Raw genomic sequence first — 22,177 nt, 5'->3', positions numbered from 1 at the left:
ATTTCAGACTGATTTAATTAGTACCTTAAATATCAACACTTTGATTGTATCTTGTGTCTGCTAAGTAGATTGCATGATAATCATCTTACATATAATTGAGTGTGCATGCACTTTTTGACAAGGACCAAAATCTCTTCATCTCTGGAGATGAGAGGAGGTCAGGTGAGGAAGAACTGATCAGCTTGTGAGTGCTCTTCAAAAATCAGAGCTCCAAAACAGTTGAGGAAATATGGATGACAAAGCCTGACCGGGGGAATTACTCTCAAAGGATCTGATTGAAAGCTTGTGTCAGAGAGGCGGTAGCAATCAAAGGACTTGTGTTTTTCAAGTCGAAAGAGACCATGTTGAGAGCACGATAAATCCAACGTCCTGATTCTCCATTCAAAGGCTGCTATTTTCAACTGTTTGTAGTCCTCATTGGTGTTCTGCTCTCTCTAACATAGTGACTTTAGACTTAGACTTAGACTTAGACTGACTTTATTGTCATTTTGCATGCACAGGGTGAATACAGAACGAAATTTCGTTGCATATGGCTCAGGACAATGTTTTTGAGCTTTCAATGTTGTGAGGTTACTCCAGAATAAAATAAAATACAGTATAAAATATGGATATAAATATAAATATAGAATATAAAGTGCAGTAATGACAGTAAAATATAAGTTATTTAGCTCTGTACATGTGCAAGGTATAAAGTGGAGACCAGATTTTAAGTGCAGTCCAGTTAAGAGTTCAGCAGTCTGATGGCAAGTGGGAAAAAGCTGTTTCGGAACCTGGTGGTCCTGCACCGGATGCTGCGGAACCTCTTTCCAGAGGGCAGCAGGGAGAACAGTCCATGGCGGGGGTGTGAGGGGTCACTGATGATGTTTCGGCCTCGGGACACGCAGCGCTGGGATGAGTGCCTCCATATCCCTTGAACACAACCATTTCTTTAAATGTCACAAAACAGGCAGTGCATTGATGCTTCAGCTACACACAACCTTGTTACCCCACAAATTAAGAGAATTTTAACATTTAATTGATAATAATGTGTGACTACAAAAAAAAAATACAATCAGCAGCAAAATATTTTAGGTCAAGGCAAACTGACAAGAAACTTCTCTTCTTGCAGAGTTGTTGGGGAAATTACTGAGTTATTGACAAGCTGCCTGCTGACTTGTAAAGCTGCCAAACTGCCAATTAGCAAAGCACAGAACACCTGCCTGCTTCAGGAAAAAATATTTCTTGCTAATATTGCTCAAAACGACAGTATTATCCTTTTATAATAGCCAAAAATGGCATCTTTTGTTTTGACATGCTTACATTTTACATATGGTCATGATTATACTGAACTAATTTGGGTTTTAACATGTAAAATAAAGTGCTTTGCAAGAAAACAACCAAGCCTCCTTGATTTTCTCAATTTTGTCACTTTACAACCACAAAATGAAAGATAAATGTTTTTTTTATAAGCAGCAATCAGAGAAGAGCTTCAGCCTCCCCTCTGTCAATACTTTGTAAGAAGACGTTTTACTGCAAATACAGCTTCAAGACTTTTGGTGGGTGTGGCTACAGGTTTCTTCACATTCTTGTTTGAAAATCACTTTAAGCTCCATTAGGCTGGATTATCATTTGTGAAAATGTTCTAAGTTTCACCACACATTCTCTACTAGATTTAGAGCAAAGTTTTGATTGTGGAATATGAATATGCTTTTATCTAAAACCCTTTCATTGCAGATGTGGTTGTTTCAGTAGACAATGTGTCCTGCTAGAAGGTAAACCCTGACCTAGTGCCACATCTTTTGAAAGATGTAATGGCTTTTCTTCCAGGACTGCAATGTATTTATCTGATCTCCCAGCTTCTTTGTCTTCGGTGAAGAAAATCATTCACCCACCATGATGCTGCCACCACAGTATCTCATAGTGAAGATGATGCTTTCTTGGTAATGTTAGTTTTTCTTCACTAACTGTTACATCCAATAGTTTATGCATCTGTCATTTTTCCACACGTTCGCTGCATTTCCTACATGGCATGTGGGAAACTGCAAACAGGAATTCTTATGGATTTCTCTGGCTTCTCGGTTTAATACTGTCCTTGCCTGGTTTGTGGTTGTATTGTGACAAAATGTGGAAAAGATGTTGAACTTTTGCACAGTATATGCAGAGGAAAAATCCTAAGGGCTTTTTGAGCAAACATGCTCATTCACCTTTATTTAGCTCATTGCTCTAGGTTTCTGTTCTTCTAATTCCTTATATTTGGTTTGTTTGCTCTTCTAACAAGCACCTGCAGAAATGAGATCTTTTCCACTCAAAGCACTGAAGTGGAAAAACAGTTCAACAAAGACTTTGACTGGCATTCAGAAACAAATGATGGTGCCTTTATAGCATCTAATTTCTTTACAAATTTTGATAAATCAAGTGTTTGTGTATGAAGGAATGTGACCCTCAGAAATGTTATTTTGTCAGGAAAGAATGTATATATAGGTTGACTTGCTGGCTGTAGTGCCTTTCTCCATGGTTTTAATATGCAAAACTCAAATTTGCACGTCAGTTTTTGGCATATTGTTGTAGAGAAAACTATAGAGAACAGATTGAGAGGCTTAAAGCAAAAACATTTGGGTATTTATGAGGGAACTGCTCCACAGACCCAGCTGGATAGTCTTACTGTCACAAAGCCTTTGTTGTTACAAAGGGCTTTTGTTGCTGATGGTCTCACTGTTACTACAACTAATACAGATTGTAAATGTCTGCACAGAAATCCAGACAGTGCTCTGTGTGAATATTATCTACTAACACGAAACAAATCTGATTTGCCTGTGGCTTGAGTGTAATTTTACTTTAGCCCAACTGACTTACAATTTTTTTTTTTATTTTGATGAGGGTTATATATAGCGAAAACAGTCACATTGGCTGCAAACATGCAGTGAATGAAATAGAAATGTGTTTATAATTTCCCTTGCAGGTCACAAGTATGTATTAAAGCTTACAAATAAATGTCGAGTAATCTGAAGCAACTGCAAAAAACAGCTGTGAAAATTGACCATTCACATTGGATGGGTTACGTCTCTGTATAGCAATGTTTAAGTGTTGTAAGAAATTTTTAATTGAATGTAGATCTGGGCTTTGACTATGTCATTGTCAAGCATTAATATAATTTAATGTAAACTATTCCATGAAAGTGTGTGCTGTAGGGCTGTTGTCCTGCTCGAAGGTGAGACTTAATAATTTGCAGCTTCTAACATGTTTTCTTCCTAGACTGCCCTTTATTAAACTCCTTCCATTTTCCTATCAACTCTAACCTTCTTCCCTGTTCCTGCCGAGGAAAAACCTGCTCACATCATAATGCTGCCACTAATAGTTTCATAGTGAAGATGATGTGTTTAGGGTGATTTGCAGTGTTAAGTTTTCAGTGTTCTTCTGTTCGCTGTGTCTCCTACCTGGCTTATGCTGGGTCTGTGTATTATTTTTGTTGAATTGAATTTAATTGAAATCAGCTGAAAATAGTAAGTCTCAATTTTATATTGTGTTGTATTCTAAATTCAAAGGAAGTTGCAGCTTTTTCAACTAGCAGCTATCATCACTGGTAAATGATGTTTAATTTGTTCGCTCTTTTGTGAAATATAGAAACTTGACCACTGGCAAAAGATGCTGATACAAAGAGTTTGGAAAGAAGAATCCATATGTGTTTAAATAAAAAAAGCACATTATTATACTGTTAAAGTTATATTAGGTTCAAAAGGAAATGGAACACATAGTTGTTAATGACGTATTTCTCTTTTAAAGGTGGCACCTCAAACCCAATGAGAAGGCATGCAGAGTTAATCTTCACAGTAAGAGATCACCATGATATCACCCACATTAACCCCAGGTCTGCTTTCAACTTACAGGTTCATTTAAATAATTGAGGAATTCCAAGATCATCAATAATTGATGTGTTTAATCATTAATCAACAAACGGAAAGCACCAGGAGGCAGGTTCAGGTAAAATACTGCACAGCTCATCCCAAGCCGACAGGAAAGCCTGATCTTTTGGCTAGAGACTGGACTAAACACAGTTATGAATTGTAATTTGGGAGGTATTTCTCCTACGGTTCCCAGACAAGTTCTCTGCTTGGATGGCAGATATGTCGCATGGATAATTGGGCTGGTGATAACTGTCATCTGGGCATCTAATGAAGATAATCAGCTTTTAGTTTGACAGCTCAGTTAGGACTACCCAGCGTCTTCCTCCCTCACCATACATTTTCTAAATAAAGAACGAAAATGTATTGCCAGTAACTGCTTAACGGAAAAAGTTAAGAATTTAGTCTTATCTTTTGCTCATATAGAAGTTAATGATTGTTAAATTTTGCAGTACTCTCTCTTTTACTTACTTTTACTGCAAAGCTGACCATGGCATTTACTTTAAAACAGAACCATAAAGAAAATGAGACAAGTTTGAATGGACCACTAACAGGATATATCTCCTTCTTTTACCACAGTGTCTTCTTTTTCCTTGACTTTGCACACTGCTGAAATAAGTAGCTAGCATGCAAATGCATTTTTATTATTGCTCCATCCAAATTTGTTCACCATTAACAGCTAACAGTTACTCATCCAATGAATTGAATAAAACATAAAGAAACCAGCATTGTAAAGATAAAAACTTCCCCTGCACCATCCACACTTCATGGAAATACTGGAAAGCACTGTGGGATTTAACTGTTTAATTTGGGATACACTTGGTAATGTGTTTGTGATGGGCAATTTTTCAAAAGACAATTCTGACAGGTATGATTGGTGTTTTACAAAAAGCATCAGTATGCTCTCAACTGACTGTGAATACAAAATAGCAAATGCTTTTAAGCTCTCCATCTGAAATTCGGAAATTGTCTTCTTCACAGTGCTCGGGATGCACGTTTGATTTTGTTCCACAATTCAGTCAAAAAAACAAAATGCTCTTTTTCTTTAGTTAATAGTGGCTCAAAGTTACCAAAAGAAGAAAAACATTAACTCACAGAGAAAATCCATTCTTGATAATTAGGCAGAGTTACAAAGCTATGAGAATTATTTTACCACTCATTCTTGTTCTCTAGGAACATCCATTAGTCAAACAGTCTCTTGTCTCCTCAGCAAATGTGGTGAGATGTTTGAATTCAAGCTCATATGTACCAGTTTTATCCATACAAACTGAATAGAGATCTCTGCATAAACAAATATTTTTTACAAGAATGTAACACATGACTGATTTTTGGTGTCCCATTGACTGCAAACAACATTCAACTCCTAAAATGATATGCTGACGGTTTTTTGTCTCCCCAGGGATCTGAATATGCGCCAGTTTGTCTCTCGGTAACAGCTAACTACTACTGTGAAGTGTTAATAATATTATCACATAATGAAAAATGTAAAAGGTTGAATGCATTCACAGCAGTTAATAGAGTCATAAATCTGTCTTTAGTAGTGCCGATATGCACACAAACCTGTAACTGACTCTGCATGTTCATTTAAAGATGCAATAGGTGGAATTCAGACATCTCTCACTGAAGAGAAGTGGCTTGCAGTGTCCAAACACTCTCATCTTCTCTTGGTATTTCCTGAGGTTAAGTGATACAGATAAAAAAGGCAACAGACTGATTTTATAAAACACAGGCATCTGATGTCAAACAGATTTTTCATCAAAAAACACCATGCAGGCACAATTTGAAAACTTCTAAAGTCACAAGAAATAGGATTAAAGACCAATGATTTATAAGCAGCCATGCAAAAAGAGCCATTTTATGAGTGGAGTGTAATAGATTATTGACCAACCTGGAGGTGGGAATGATGAAGCTTCAGGATCATTTATAACTTTAGAACCATCCATGTCTTCATCTTCATTTTACAAACACAAACAATAAATCAGTTCAGTATGACTAACCTTCTGTGACACAGTGTGTGTTGCGCACAATTGTGATTTTACAAGCTGTAAAACATGTCAAGAGGATAAAGTGAGTCCAATGTATTCACTTAACTTTTGTCAAGTGTGTGAAATGTATGAAAACAAAAGAGAAACATGAGCTTGCGTGATATTAAGGGAATATCTTGTAGTTTTCCACAAATTCTTAAACCCCTTGTTCCGCCATTGTTTGCATTTAGTGAATGGTAATGTCAGGCTGAAAAGAAACTTTGGGATGTTAAGGTCTTCTAACATATAAAAGACAAAAATAAGCTCACAGTCTAACCTGCAAGTGTTGAAAGGGCAGTATTGAAGGGTACTAGCAACAACAGTTTTTATGGGGCAATGGAAGTGACACACTGTGATGCTTTGCAGTCTGTTCAGTTTAGAAAAAATCATTTGGACTTAAAACAAACATCTTGCCTCTTCCCTGTCACTCTGTCCTCACGAGTGCAATATTTTTGATGGTTGTGTATCGATTGATGATACCTCGGGCTCTTTGTGAAGATTTTTCCTCCACAGTTATTAAGTGATATTTTACTGGAGTGTGAGGGTTCATCTTTTTTCATATTTTTTAAGGACACAGCAGGGAGACACGTGCCTTGATTGATTGATGATAAATATCAATTTTACCCAAGTCTGGGGGTGTAATCAGTCCTCCCCCTCCAAATGTTTCGGGGGTGGGATGCGAGGCGGATAAAGATTGGATAAAGTTTTGTCTTAAGCACTGAATTACCACTATCTATGATGGATATTTCTTTTAAACAAGTCCAACACACACATATAAAAAATTTTTTCTCATGGTATCCATGTTATCTGTGTGCAGAAAGCTTGTATTTCATTTTATTGCTGTATGGTGTATGCCTGTCTATCTAAACGTCTGCCATCCAAGACTTGAATGATCTTTTCTGTGCTTGTGGCTGTTTTTTAACCTCCAATGGCCAGATTGATGTCTTCTTGGTTGCATCATTGTTGGTAAAAGACGATCAGACATACAGCATAGCAGGGAATCCCCACCATGTTTGGTGCATGTTGGGTTAAAAGCCACAGAAGTTCCTGTTTGGTGTCAGTTTTGTACCCTGTCAGGTTGGATTTGCTTTGATTGAAGAAACATAAAAGAGGCTAAGTCAGCCTTTCAATTTTTACCCTGACAAATAAGATTCAAGTAGAAGCCATTATGAAAGCTGACTTGTTGTTTGGATGAGGAGCCTTCTAATTGGTGCCCATCATTCATCTCTAGTAAATTAGTGTGCCAAATCACATTTACAGCCTATTTTCTCAGCAGAGATTTGACTTGTTGCAGCAGGAAAAGTACATTTGTAATTAGGATTGATGATGTTTAATATTTCACTTTTAGTTTGTCTAATTTCAGAGTTCTGGTGCAGCACATGCATAACAATTATTAATGAGTGTTCTGGCAGCAAAATTTTCTTTTTGGTTTTATTTTTGCTTTGACTGCAAAGAAATTGCATAATTCACTGAGGACAGGAAAAAGTGTTTTTCTCCTTCCTGATTTCCCTCTTTTATCCATTTGTCAGTTGAGTGTTTCAGAACATCAAACCAATTTAAATATTTGCCAAAGGAAACATAAAAACACACAAAATTTTTTTTTTAAATGTAGTTGTTTATTATTAAAGGGTAAAAATACAAATTTACATGGCCCTGTGAGAAAGAAGTGACTGATTCTGCAGCAGGACAATGATACAAAACACATTAACAAAAAACAGTAGGAAAACAATAGGCCTTCGCAGCGCTTTGCTGCTCGAGCCTAATTAAAAACTAAATGACAGAAGGAAAAGCAAAATGAAGGCTTTGACTGAGTGGCTCAGTCAAAGCAGTATGTAGGTTTGGAATTTTGTGCTCTGTTAATAACTGACAACTTCTTTGACAAACTTCATTTTGAGTTTACTTTTTACGTATTTAAATTGCATTGATGTTCTGATGTTTATCAGAACATCAATTCTGATATATACAGTACAGACCAAAAGTTTGGACACACCTTTTTATTCAAAGAGTTTCCTTTATTTTCATAACTATTGACATTGTAGATTCACACTGAAGGCATCAAAACTATGAATAACACGTGGAAATATGCACTAAACAAAAAAGTGTAAAACAACTGAAAATACCCTTTATATTCTAGTTTCTTCAAAGTAGCAACCTTTTGCTGTGATTACTGCTTTGCACACACTCTGCATTTTCTTGATGAGCTTCAAGAGGTCGTCACCTGAAATGGTTTTCACTTCATAGGTCAACCTGCCCTGTCAGGTTAATAAGTGGGATTTCTTGCCTTATAAATAGTCATGAAAAAAAAGAAAACCCATTGAATTAGAAAGGTGTGTCCAAACGTTTGGTCTGTACTATATATATATCTATATCTATCTCTCTCTCTCTCTCTCTCTCTCTCTCTATATATATATATATATATATATATATATATATATATATATAGCATGCAGAATAGTAGAAAATATGGAGGGGCAAACACTTTTTCACACCACTGTATATCGTACAAATAATATATTATAATAATAACATGAGCCTTTGCACATTTGATTTTTGTTTAAATTGATTGGGGAAATACATTTCATTGACATAAACCAACCAACAAACAAACAAACCCTAAAGTACACTCCAAAACACCCAAATCCAGTGCTGTGTTTGACTGGTATGAATTTCTTCTTCCTTTCCTCCTACTTAAAGCTTACAGATCTTCAAACAAATATTAACATCATACAGTGATAACTGGAGTTAATACAAAAAGCAGTTTTCCAAAGATGTTTTAATTTATTCAGGGAAAAAAGGCAACCAAAGCCAACCCAGTTTTACACAAAACAATAATTATTTCCACCGTTATTATCAATGATAAACCAGATTCTTGGAAAAAGAGTTAAATTTAAAAGAGTTCAATTTTACTAGCTACACCCGGGACCGATTGCTGCCTGAACAGTACAATCAACAAATAGTTTAAATAGAATCTGTAAAAAATAACTAAAGATATCAGAAAGTTAAACATCATGGCCTTCTTCCAAAAACAATTCAAGAACTGATGAGCAACAATATCTTTGACATTGCAAAGTCTTTTTAAAATTTTTGGGACTCTAGTGATTCAAATGGACAAGAGACAATTTCACAGCACTGTATATCTCTTTATGTTCACAGAAAACTAATCAAATCTAAGAAGCAGCAACAAGAAAATATTTGACAAAATCAGTACCACTATTTTTTCTGCTGTTTCTGTATTTTGTTACCACACTTTCCAGTGTTGAACTGTGTTTCCCAACAAGAACATATGTAGTAAAACATTTAAAATTTTGGTATGCTGAATTTCTATTGGAAACTCAACTGTTAAATGCACAACCCATTAGGTAAGCTGTCAATTCAAAAACAAACAACTGAACAATATGACAATATCATTCACATTCTTGTGGAAAAAAAGACAAAAATTATATGGAAATAACACAGACTTAGTAATATTTTGATTTCAAGTTTTGTTGTTAAATCCTACTTTACTCCAGTCATGCTTACAGGAATCTGTTTACAACATTTCAAATAAGTTTTAATATTCACTACCATTTAGATTTTAAAGAGACACACAAATATATAAGCAGTCTGGAAAGTATTTTTTATATATGATATGTCTTTAACTCATTCATCATGGGTACCATCATCAACCAATGATGAAAATATTGCTTTATAGAATGTAAAAATAAAAAGGTAATAAATACATTAAAACTGTTTAGGCATTCTACCAATGTAAAATAAACCACCACTCTTATAGGATGTTCACTTAGTTGTTTTACTACATACGAGAAAAAAAATCACTACTTCTAGAAGTAGGGATTCCATATTTTTACCAGGGGTGGCATAAATTTAAAGCCAGTATGAGCTGCTGTAAATCCTCCCATTACATTGCAGATAAATGTAGTTTAACCCCCATAGAAACAGCCTGGAGTTTTTTAGTGTTGTGAATAAAAACAAAACAAAAACGTTTTTGCCCATAACAGAAGTATCATGTTTAGGCCACCTGTTGGGTGGCTCTTTACATTGTTGGGAGTTGAGAGAAATTTGTACCATTTTTCCCGCTCTGTTACTGTGCAGATGTTTGTGTGCGTGTGTGTGTGTGTGCATGTGTGTGATGCAGTGCAGTCAGCTCTTGATAACCCCCTCTGTGGTTTGAATGACACGCTTCCCTTGAAGCAGCAGGAGGCAGAGCCATATCAGCCTGTGATGGATGGTGTGAGGATGCTTTCAATGATGGATCTGTAGGACTGAGCTAAGACTGACTGTGGCTCACTGCGCTGACAGAAGTGCTGCTGGAGTAACAGCCTCTGTGGTCAGATAGCGGATATTCACATCCTGTTGTCTCACTTTGAACACTGATTACAGATCGAGATATAGGTCTGGGTTTTTAGGCAGTAAATAAGACACTAACTCTCAGCCATACACCAACCTGAGTTTTCATTTCCTTTCGGTTCTATAAAAACACCAGTAATCCCTTCGTTTCCTCAATGATGGACTCAGCTCACCTCATCTTAAATTAAGGGTCGCTGAGGTGCAATCCTTAGTACACACTGAAAAGAGAGCAGAGACAGAGACCCAGATAACAGGGAGTCGATTCCTCATACAATTTGTCAGAAGGTCTGTAACAGATGGAGGTTGCTAAGTTTAGCACCGATGATAAGTAGCTCAAAGAAAGTTGAAGCACTGTAGGTATCCAGTAGGATCTGGAATAACGCCTGTTTACACTTGCAGACAAAGCATTATCGTTTTACGTCTATGGTTACAAATCACCCAGACATTTTCAGTTTTGTTTTTATGAATGGATCATCGCAACATACAAACAATTGTAAGATGGAATGAAAGACAAAAACTAATAACAAAAAAGAAATTACTATATGATTGAATTATTGTTTCAGTAAGAGCAACTAGTGGTTTAGGTGTTTCAGGTAAACACTGGATCACTTTGAAATAAAAAAATACCTTGTTTATATGTAATACCATTAAGTGTGGTAATGGAAAAAAAATGGAAACATCTGTAGGAAGTGCAATGATAAAATAAAACCAATTAAATATATAAATTCCATCTCATAAAACTGAGCATAATGTAAGCGTTTTACATTTTTACTTAAGAAAAAACAGTACAAAAAAATTCGTGTTAATTTTTCATTGCATGATTTTGACTTTGTAGTTGTTTTTCCAAACTTTGCTTATTTTGTTTTTAACTAGTTTCGCAGTCATATGTCTCTCATTACATTGTACATATAAAACAGCTGACTTTCTATTTTTATGTTTAGATCATGAAGTGACATTTAAACATCTTTTTCCATAAATCTCTTTTTTCTACAATAATCACAGATATGTATCTGTATTTTAGCATTATGCCACTTTTTGCTGTTCAATTAAATAATAGCAGATGAAAAACAAATTGTATGATAATTTAACTCAATTTACCTTCTATTCACAGGGAAATTTTAACTCATAAGATCCCTTTCACTCTCCAGGGTCCTACTCTTAACCAAAGAAATTGGAGTACACAAAGGTGGATATATGGAAATAACAGTCTTGAAAAGTCATTTCAATAATTCGACTGAAAAAGAAAACAAAAAGACTTTGACGAGTGTAAGATTTTCTACTCCACATCTCGAGGAACGGTGTCCTGCAACTTTTAGATGTGTCCCTGGTCCAACACATCTGAATCGAATGGATGGATTATCTCCTCAGTAGGGAGTCAAGTTCTCCAGAATCCTGCTGATGACTTGATTATTTAACTCAAGTTTGTTGAAGCAGAGACACATCTAAATATTGGAGGACACCAGCCCTCAAGGACTTGAGTTGAAGACCGCTGGCTTCCTCATTCATGTCAAAAACTTTCTTTAAAGTTATCCTGCAAACATTGATTAACACTCTCAAATAGGAGAGTAAGCCAAAAAACGCCAGGTGCCAAAGAAGCTGACTCTTTCAGAAAGTGCTGGATACAATTGTGATAATGGTTTTTGTTTTTGTTTTGTTGGTCTATTGTTTTAAAAAATTTAGTGGAATGAAAAAGTGTGGTATCAAAGGTCCATAAAGAACAGAAATGTTCACAGCCTTAAAAAAAAAATCAGAAATAATTGATACAACTTTATCAAGTACTGTTGGGCGAGAGGCCTTGTACGTCCTAGACAGGATCCAGTCCATTACAGAGCATCACAAAGACACAGGACAAAAATATCATGCACATTCACACTTAAGAGCAATTTAGTTAACTAGTCATGTTTTTGAACTGTGGGAGACAGCAGGGAGTACCCGGAGAGAACCCACACATGAACAGGGAGAACATGCAAACTCCAAGCAGAAAAGACCCCAGGCCGGGATAAAAACTGATTAACTGACTTTACAGAAAGAACATTTGCTCACAATTTTTATGCTGTGAGCAGATATTATAAATCCCATTGCAATCTTACAACTTTATTACAGCAGAAAGATTTAACTCAGTCAGTAACCATGGAGAAAATAATAAGCATTTATCAAGCATTGCCCTAATATCTTTCCAGAAACCCTCACAGGCCGAAACATTTTGGAGAAGTAAAAAGTTTGTTGGAATATATGAGCAATATTCTCTCCATTTCCATCAGCGGTTTTAATACAGTCTGAGGTCAAACTAAATGCTCTACTCAGTAAAAAGAAAAGGTCATTTGTCTCATCAATACTGGACAAAATCAAAGTGATGACAGCTTCTGGATCCCATCTGACCATGCAAAGCCGAAGTGCAGCACAGCAATCAATATTTGGAAAGTCTTTAAGAAACTAAGATACGTACTCATCCATGTAAACAGACACACCCACACACCCTTCAATGTTTAGGTCAGCATTTATGCTCTCTGGGCTGCCAAGTGTGATACTTGGGTTCAAATTTTGCTTTTAAGAATGATTCTAAATTTTACCAATATTTTCTTTCTAATCTTGGCAATGTTTTCTGCCTTTGCTCTGAGATACATTAACATGCTTTTTTTTTCATAAGTAAACTAAATTTCTTCAACACAGCACACTCTTGTCCTAGAAAAAAATGAAGAAGAAACCTTGTGCCACATGTATGTAAAGATTTGGGGACAAACAGTGCCTCCCTCTGTGTTTAATGGCCTATAACTAGCGAGATTAGCTCAGTTCACAAAACCATTTTTTAAGAGTCACCATCACTTGATTAGCACTAAAGCAGACAGCAAAAAGATTTTGATTCCCAAGCGTGATATGCATGATTGCAAGCGACTGATCTCAGTCTGTGTGAAAGACAAAGCAGGATGAAATTCTCCTCTCAATTTAGTCGAGTGCCAAAATATTAAAGGTTTACCCGGAAAGATTGAAATGTTATGAAGAGGTCTGAAACATGCTCAGAGTTTTTATTGTCAGTCTCCAGGGGCTCAACATGTCAGTGGACAATATTACCAAACTGCTTGGATACCTTCTTCAAAATATTAAAAAACACAAGCACAAAGGGTCATTAATAACTAACACTGTACCAAAGAAGGCAACTGCTGATGAATGGGGAGTTCAACAATCTTTTCTGTAGTTTTCAGTCAGATTAACAAACCAAAGAACAGAAATACGACTGATAAAATTTCCAAATGCCATTATATCTTATTAGTGATGTGGATAAAAATCTGTAATGGTATTACTGAATGTCACGGTTGCAATTGACAATGTGGACATGACATGTTCATTAAATGTCAATGGAAAAGTGACTAAGATTGGTTCACTGTGCTAGAATGGTTCAGATGGTATTTGGGAATCACTTCCTTGTATTACTTAGCAACTACAAATCTGAGCAAACTATACATGGATCTCTATAAGGCTGTATCCACAGGTAAATGTAATTCAACAGCTACACTGTATGCTCCAGCTAGCTCAAATTATGGAGTAACCACAACATCTTCTGATCTATGGAAGCCTATTGATGACCTTTATATGTCCACGTCACTTTGTTAGGATAATAATACAAGATTAGAGATTAGCACTCAACTAGACTTAGTGAGGTGAAATAGAAAATTACAAAAACTAGCTGTAATCATGAATTTAGACCAATTTTTTATATTGAGGTAAATCAGATTACTACTATCTGAGAACCACTGCTGAATATATTCTTGACAAAACAGGACAAAGACAGATTCCTGCCTGGTTTTATTTTCAGTAGGCTTAATGGCAGCATTAGTGACTTTACTGGTTTCTTTAAACAAACAAAAAAACAAAGTCAGTCCCTTTGATTTACAGCCATAAATTCACTCAAATATTCACATTATGCAGGGAATATATATATATATATATATATATATATATATATATATATATATCATGGTAACAACGCTAATGAAAATGTATTTATAAAAGAAAACTGGATGCATTTTGAAAAAAAAAGAAAAGTGCATAAGTTGCCTCGGGGATGCAAGCAATTCAACAAAAATAAAGAAAAGATGAAGAGGAGGCGCCCCAATCTGTCAAGTATAAGAACTATCTTAGTAATAGAAGCCATTTTTTAATTAAAGCAAAGTATTAATACAAAACAGCTAACATCATGGATTGCCTTAATTTGTAGGATGGTTTCAATTAAACTCCTTTCTCCATACTTTATTTTCTTTGATAACAGTTTTGTTCCCAGCACTCACAACACTGATCTGTAAACTACTTTTTAAAAAAGTTATAACGTTTCCACTGAAAATCCAGGAAAATATTTAAAGTGATAAAATACTTATGTATGAGACACATTAATTCTTATTTATTAATTTGCAGATCTGAATCCTGGCCACATAGCTTTATTGTGTTTAACTATTGTTCATTTTTGTACCAGAGAATATCTGTTTTGTTATGTCATTATGCAGAAATTGCTTTTCTATTCAAGAAGCTCTGCTATTTGCTGCTCCACTTACCCTGACATCTCCAAAGTGAAACTTTAATCTCTCTTCAGTGGCAGCAGCAGCTGATAGCAATTAAGGACAAAGCCTGGATGCTGAAGTGGTGCTCTGTTTACCCACATCACTCGCTGCAAAACTTCACTGACTTCTTGTTATGTTTGCACCCTCTGTCCGCTCTGTTTGGGCCTGAATTTCTAAACTAAATCAAGGCACTATGTGAAGGGAATAATTACTCCCTTATTTGGGTTTGTGCTGATGTTTGCTTTGCTGAAATGAAAGTGCATTAGATTTTGTACTTTTTGCTGATCCTAGATTCTTATTTTGTGGTATTTATGGAGTTAATCATTAATTGGGGTTGTAATCTAAGTAAATTTAATGCATGTTGCTCTAGAACACTGCAGGTTTTACTCTGCCGGAGTAAAGCGAGCACACTGCCATTTTACCCACTTGTGCTTGGGTATAATGCAGCCTTTGCTGTGCTGCAGCCAACACACAAAGCTCCTGCTGTGTTAGAGCAAGAGCTTTTTTGCACTGTGAGCTTTCCTTCCTCTGTCAGAGAAAAACTGTGCTGAAGCCCAGAGCTCACAGCAAGCAACATGAGACTTCACGAAACCGTGTTTTAAAATTCAAACTTGCCTCAAACAGTAGGAGAAGGATATTTTTTTCTCCATGTTTCTATCAGCATCTTTCATGTGTTAAAAGAGATGTCTGCTTATTAGCTGCAGAAGCTGAGGGGGCTTCTTGTTGTGTAGCCGTTTCACACAGCTTTGCATTTTGTGACAATTTAGTTTTAAAGAGACTTGTTATCTCTTAACCAAGGACATGTTGAGAATGATCCATTCTTCTTCGTTGGGCTTCCTTTTGTAATCTAGAAGTGGTTTGGCACATTTCTATGGGAATAAAGAACAGCACAAAGGCTAAAAGACATCCACCAGCATACATTTAAAAAAAAAAAAAAAAGAACACTCGAGAGTGAAGTGATCAACACATTTGGTAGTTTTACAGAATAAGATTGGTGACAGCAGCTGGTAGACGTTTCCAGGAGAAAATCATAATAATTTTGACTACAAGTTTTTTTTGTCTTATATCTAAATTGACATTTTTTCTAAAAGAAAAAAAAAGCATGGAAAAGAAACTAAAAAGAAAGAAATCAATCAATCAAATTTTATTTGTGTAGCACATTTCAGCAGCAAGGCATTTCAAAGTGCTTTACATCATTACAAACACAATGCAACATAGAATCAACAATCAAAACACTGCATTAAGTCAAGTTTCATCAATAAATTTGTAATTGATTACATTTCAAATACAATCCTAAACAGGTGGGTTTTTAGTCGAGATTTAAAAGAAGTCAGTGAAACTGATATTAGCCCAAGCATAATGCAAAAGAGAGTAATGTAGTGCAGTAAAAACATTATTGCACAAAATTCTACCTAAAAATAAAGGAATGAAGATAATCATTAGAAAAGAAATTGGTGACGGATTATTATTATTTTTTTCCTTTGTAATTTTCAGCAAAGTGTGACATTTGGGTTCTCCCCCTTCATTTAAGAAAATTGAATCAGTTTCAGTAAAATGTTCATTTTAATATTGGTGTCTGGATAATTTTAGGTACATGTTCCTGAAACACTCCTGAGAATAAGCTGATTATTATAACTTGTATGTTCAACCTGACTAAGAGCAGTTTTCTGTCAAAGTGTTCAGTAGAAAAAATGGATTACATAAAATTTTATTGATGTTTGATTCTGTGTCTGTCTTGTTTACTGCTCCCCTTAATATAACCTGAGCAGTGAACTCTCTGCTCCAGATGCTCAAAAAGCAGGAGTTGAAGACACCTGCCGGCAGACAAAGGACAGAGGCCATCTTTCAGGAGATTTATTGATATCGAATTAGTTACAGAATTGTGTATTGCTAACTCACAGTTAACTATATGAATACTTAAACAACTCCTGTATAGTGAAATTATATTGTATGTAAGTAATGCAAGTAATGTTTGTTCCCTGTAGAATCTTGATAACTACATTCTTTTAGACCCAGACACTACATTTGTCTCTAATTGCAAATGTTACTGCTCTAAAAAACAACTAACTTTGTTTGTATCTGTAATTCAAACATCTGACAACTCTTTGCGACCTGCTTCATGAACCAAATGGTAAGCACCTGTTTCAATCAAGCAGCGCATGAAAAACATGGATGAGCAAGCACACACTTTATCCTTCCTTCTCAGCACATCAGTCAATTTTGGGATTTATTTTAAGTATTGGCAATGGGTCATGACACCACACTCTTGATCTGTTTGGGCAGCACAGCGATGCTGCCGCTATGTTGACAAAGTGACCTGCAGTGTGCCCTCTAGTCTGTCAAAGAGAAACAGTTATACCCAGATGAGTGATTGTTATGTAGTCTTAGTGCTAACTTCAAAGAAGTCATAACTAAAAATGAAAAAGGTCAAAATTGTTACTCTTATTTTTTATTGTGATTTTTATTAAATTGGTAAAAGAAAAGTATATTTGTAGAAAAATGTGTATATTCCTTAGCTTCATAGTTAAAGAAAAAACAAATAAATCACGTGCTTTTCTATCATGGATTGATCTGAGAATTTGACCTAGAAGGTATGGTTTTATATTACATTTTAAAAGACTGAAATGGAACGTGAATACACGTGCAGTCTGCGTAAATAGTTTCCTTTTTATATTCAAAACACAATCTGTCACTGGGATATGAATTATACTGAGATGCATTAACTGCTGTCAGAATTTTTTTTTTCTCCACTGCTCTCATAAGCTGAAATGCCAATTGGGAACAGCTCGAAATCTTGTGTTAATACCAGGGAATCCTGAAATACTCCTGTCAAGAGGAAAAATTGAGACGTTTTTGTTTGCGAGAAGCTACTTGTCATCTTCACTGCAACTGACAGATTGTCAGGCTGAAGCAGTGTGAGAGAAATCTGCTTTCGTTGCCCCCACACTGTACCTGATAATAGTCACAACAATTAAACAGCTTTGCACTCTGCTGAGTTCTCAGCTGAGCACATGTTGGTTGTCAGAGTGAGAAAATCTGACACCAGGCAGGGGGAACAGACTGCTCTGTTTAAAATTCCTTTTTTTGTTGTTGAAAATTATCTTCAATTAAAGTGCATTAGATTTTTTTAGACCTAAAATTGTCATCTATTTCAGCCACACCACCACTTCCAGTCTTGTCCTGAATGGTTATGTGAGCTAGAGAAAAATCTGTTTTTTAAGAATATTCCATTTTCCATTTCTTGTTTTGTTGTCCTATGTCTTTGTGAGGAAATCGTCTTACGTTTCCGGGATCAAGTTGGAGTATCTCTGGAAGCGTGGCCTCTAACCTGTCTTTATGAATACATTTCATAACTTGCTACAGTGGCTTAGATGAGAACGGATAAGCCTGCTGTGGATGAAACCGAAAACACCAAGCAAACTCCAAATACCGCAGGAAGAGGGAAAACATTTTTTCCTTTTTCATTACTGCTGTGTTCTTGGGTTGGTTGAAAAGAAATCAGATTGACATGTTAAAGCATTTCTTTTTTTTCCTTAATCAATTTGACTGGTATTTTCAGCTTCTATGTTTCTTGGGCAACCAGTAGGCAGACTATTTTAAATGAGAGGCAGCCAAAAGTGTCAGTTAGGCAACCTGTGCCTTGTTTTTAAGGCTTTTACACCTCAAGCTTGAAGAAGTAGGCTGGAGATTATCCTTCCTGACCCCCTCACACCAACAAACTCTTACAAATCTCTCCCTTGGGCAGGAGCTACAGTAGCTACCAAACAGCCTTTAGACAGAAAATTAGCAGGTTTTCCATTACCCACTTTTTCACATGATCATCATGACTTACAATGCCTGGAGAGTAACACGTTCTGGTCTGTGTTTTTAACACAATGTGACATCTAATTTTGTTCAAAATTATTGCCTAAATACTGAAAATACTGAGAGCAACAATGTTAGCAGGTAATGGAATCATATTTAACAAAAAGTACACCATATTACAGAAGGGAGATAGATAGATAGATAGATAGATAGATAGATTTATTCATAGTTACTGTATTAACTTATGTTTTATTTACTAGTTAACTGTTATATTTAACAATAAAGTAGGCATTTCTAATGGAATCTTTTGCATAACAAGCAGCATCACTGGGATTCCAGTTTTATAACACTTTCAACATTTCATCATGGACTTGTCTATTCTTAGTGCTGTGCAGTTGTTTAAAACTTTTTCCAATGGTTTAATTTATCATGTTGAAATATCAGGCCAGCTTCTGTCCAGATTGGGGACTTCTCAGTTGAGTATGCTGATACTTACATTCATCATACAGGAAAACAGCTAAAAAATAAGTCAGCAACAGAGACGTTTTTAAACTTGTGTGTCTGCTTTTTTTCAGGAACTCAATAAGAAGATAAAATATTACATCATTTCTAAAGATTTATCGTTTCTGCCATAGAAAGAAACAGCTAAATGCTCAAATGTAGATGCATTTAAATACAGTACATGTATAGGTGTAACACTCACCAATGTTACACTAAAAATGTTTTTATCATCAATATTGTTTTATATTTTCTTCTTTGAAAGCATCACATTTTACAGTACATTGTTTTTAGTTACATTTTGAGCTTCAATATGAACATGTCTAATTATGTTTCTGAAGTAGCTTTTACATTCAATAATCTATTTACATTTTTTGTATTCACTGCTTCACATTTAATTTGTGGCCAATGGCAAGCTACAACAGATCTTCCAGATAACTGTAACCAGCATACCCTTTTATTTTTGCCCCGGTTGGACTTATCATCATACTGCGAGAGGGTGGGAGACATTCCCTTTAAGAGAGATGTTTCACATCAAAGCTTATCTGGTTAGGTGTGCCACAGCCTTCAAGTCTGCTGTCTATATTAGTGAAATAGTGCATGTGGTGAAGACACAGCTTAGGAGAAAACAGGGCTGTTTTCATTAAAATCATATTTTGCAGGCTTCACCTCCGTCTTGTTTTGTTTTGACACACAAAAAACATGGCCAGTTGGCATCAAAAAAAGGCACACTCTGTATCATTACCAGGAAGCCCTGCTGCCTCCTTTCTGTTTTGTTCTCTGCAATACACGTGGATGAAAAATTCTATTTACACAAACACAGTTTTATCCATTAGAAAAGTCACGTGTGTGATGAGTTGAAATTATCACAAAGCTTTGGGATTTAGCTGATCTACATGAGGGTTGCATGTAGTCTTTCTCTTTTCTTAGTGGATCACAGATATTTTTACAGGAGTTGGACAAAATTACCAATAGTTTTGTCCGACTCTATCTGAGTCTAATGAAAATAATCCTTTTTTCTACATGCCTAGGCTTTTATTTGATGGCAAAGTGAGGTATTTCATTTTCAAAGCAATCCTGGATCCAAAGTAAATATTCATTCTAACTAAAGGTATCCCGTGACCGTACCCTCTCCAAAAAATAAGCATTGATCCTGCTTTATTGCAGTTTGGAAGAAGAAATCTAAATAATGATAGATTCTCTTGAAAAACCACACTGTCTAATCTTGCCAACGGACCAGCATTTCCTCCAACATCCTCCACACACACTGGCTAGGAAGTGCCAGTTCCTTAGTTTTATATTAAGTTGAGTGTTACTAACTTTGTGAGTTTGCTCATCAAACTACTTAACTGAAGGGTTGAATTCTTGTTATTAACAAACTTGTCTTATTTTTGAAATAAGCTATGTTTATTCTATACGTTTGTAAAGTTAAACTGTCTGTGAATGTGCTGAACTTGATCTTTCATCTATTGTTGTTCTAATATCCAAACCCTATCAGGTTTGGAACTGCTTTACTACCAGGTAGTGCTACAAATTGGTAATTTTGATAAATAACTAATTTTGGTAATAAATGCATGTGGCCTTTATTAATAGCTATCTATAGCCAAAGCAGACTGTTATTGCACAACAGAGCTCTCGGAACACATCACAGAAACTCACTTACATTTATGCTCCACATCTAACACTTGAATAGAAACAGTGATTTATTTCAATACAACAAGATCCATACTTTTAAAGAAGAAAAACTTGGGGCCCCAAGATAATTTTTAAGTTCATTATTTTTATCTTCTTTTTGCAGGATTACCATTGCTACAGTTTTTTATACTATTGAGATAGTAGAGTCTGTGTTTTTATTTTACACTTTTAGAATCATTTCTGTCACTACATCCTATGCAAAACATTTTTTTGTGTGTGTTGTGTAACTGCCTCTTCACATGGTTTATACTGCATGTGGCCTTGTGCCAGTACACTATCCTTCCCCACAGCTGCACTGACGGCCACTTTATGCTTTTAATGTTATCGGTATATCTGTGTACAGATACCCCAGGTGAGCTACGCCTCTACAGCGCCGGAGCTGAGTGACAACACCCGCTACGACTTCTTCTCCCGTGTGGTGCCTCCAGACACGTATCAGGCCCAGGCCATGGTGGACATTGTTAAGGCCATGCGCTGGAACTTTGTCTCCACTGTGGCCTCAGAGGGAAACTACGGAGAGAGTGGAGTTGATGCTTTCATTCAGAAGTCTCGGGAGGACGGTGAGTACACCATATGTCCTCATATGGCATTTTACAAAGCTGATTCTCTTGACTCAGTTTAATAAGTCAAATTCATACATTTCTTCAAAAAAAAAGAAGAAATTACTTCTACTGTTATTACAAAGTAAATAATGGGGTCAAGACCTGTTGGAGAACCATTGGATAAACAGAGATAGCTTTAAAGATAACTACAAGAAAGTAAAGTATATAGTTAAATGTTTAATCATTTCTTTAGCAATAGGCTGATTAAAGGTAGAATCATTCAAAAAATATATGGGTTGGTTTGGTTCAATGTACTTTTGTTCAATACAATTTCTTTCTCTACTATAATTTGATTTTCAGCTTTGTGTGTGTAGGAAGTAAGGGTGCTATAATTCTAGAGATATTATCTGTAAATTATCCACAAAACGTAAAACTGAAAAAATAATTATAACTATTTAACATCATTGGACTTTGAGGACATAATTACTTTTATAGTGAAAAAACCCCCCAAAAGATGCATCTTAACTTTGTGCATCTCCTTAGTTTGTTTTAAGCAAACTAAGGAGCAGAGGCAGAAACTTCTCATACGTGGAGCAAACCGACAGATTACAAATTATGATAGATTTAATTTAAAGACATAAAGTACTTCAGTTTTCTTTAACATGATTCAGCATCAGACAAACAAAAAGATTCAGATTGTCAAAAAATAAACAGATGTGCTTGGGAGTAGATTTCAGATTATTCTCTCAAAAAACCTACTATATTACTCCTAAAAATGATAAAGAAAGAAAGAATAAATAAAAAGATAAATAATGATTTTGCCATTTTGCTAGGCAAGA

The 22,177-nt window shown here is 35.7% G+C and overlaps 1 protein-coding gene across 2 annotated transcripts in view; it reads left to right on the top strand.

Moving 5' to 3' along the window:
* The window catches only part of LOC114135499 (metabotropic glutamate receptor 4-like), a 186,114-nt gene that overhangs the window by 81,041 nt on the left and 82,896 nt on the right, over positions 1-22,177 (top strand). For both annotated transcript variants that reach the window (XM_028002835.1, XM_028002834.1), the window contains exon 3: positions 21,140-21,356. In XM_028002835.1, the coding sequence (XP_027858636.1) occupies positions 21,140-21,356 (217 nt within the window). The remainder of the gene's footprint in view (positions 1-21,139; positions 21,357-22,177) is intronic.

Source organism: Xiphophorus couchianus, chromosome 20 (assembly GCF_001444195.1).
Source record: "Xiphophorus couchianus chromosome 20, X_couchianus-1.0, whole genome shotgun sequence".
Classification (NCBI taxonomy): domain Eukaryota; kingdom Metazoa; phylum Chordata; class Actinopteri; order Cyprinodontiformes; family Poeciliidae; genus Xiphophorus; species Xiphophorus couchianus.
This window is presented reverse-complemented; position numbering and strand designations above follow the sequence as displayed.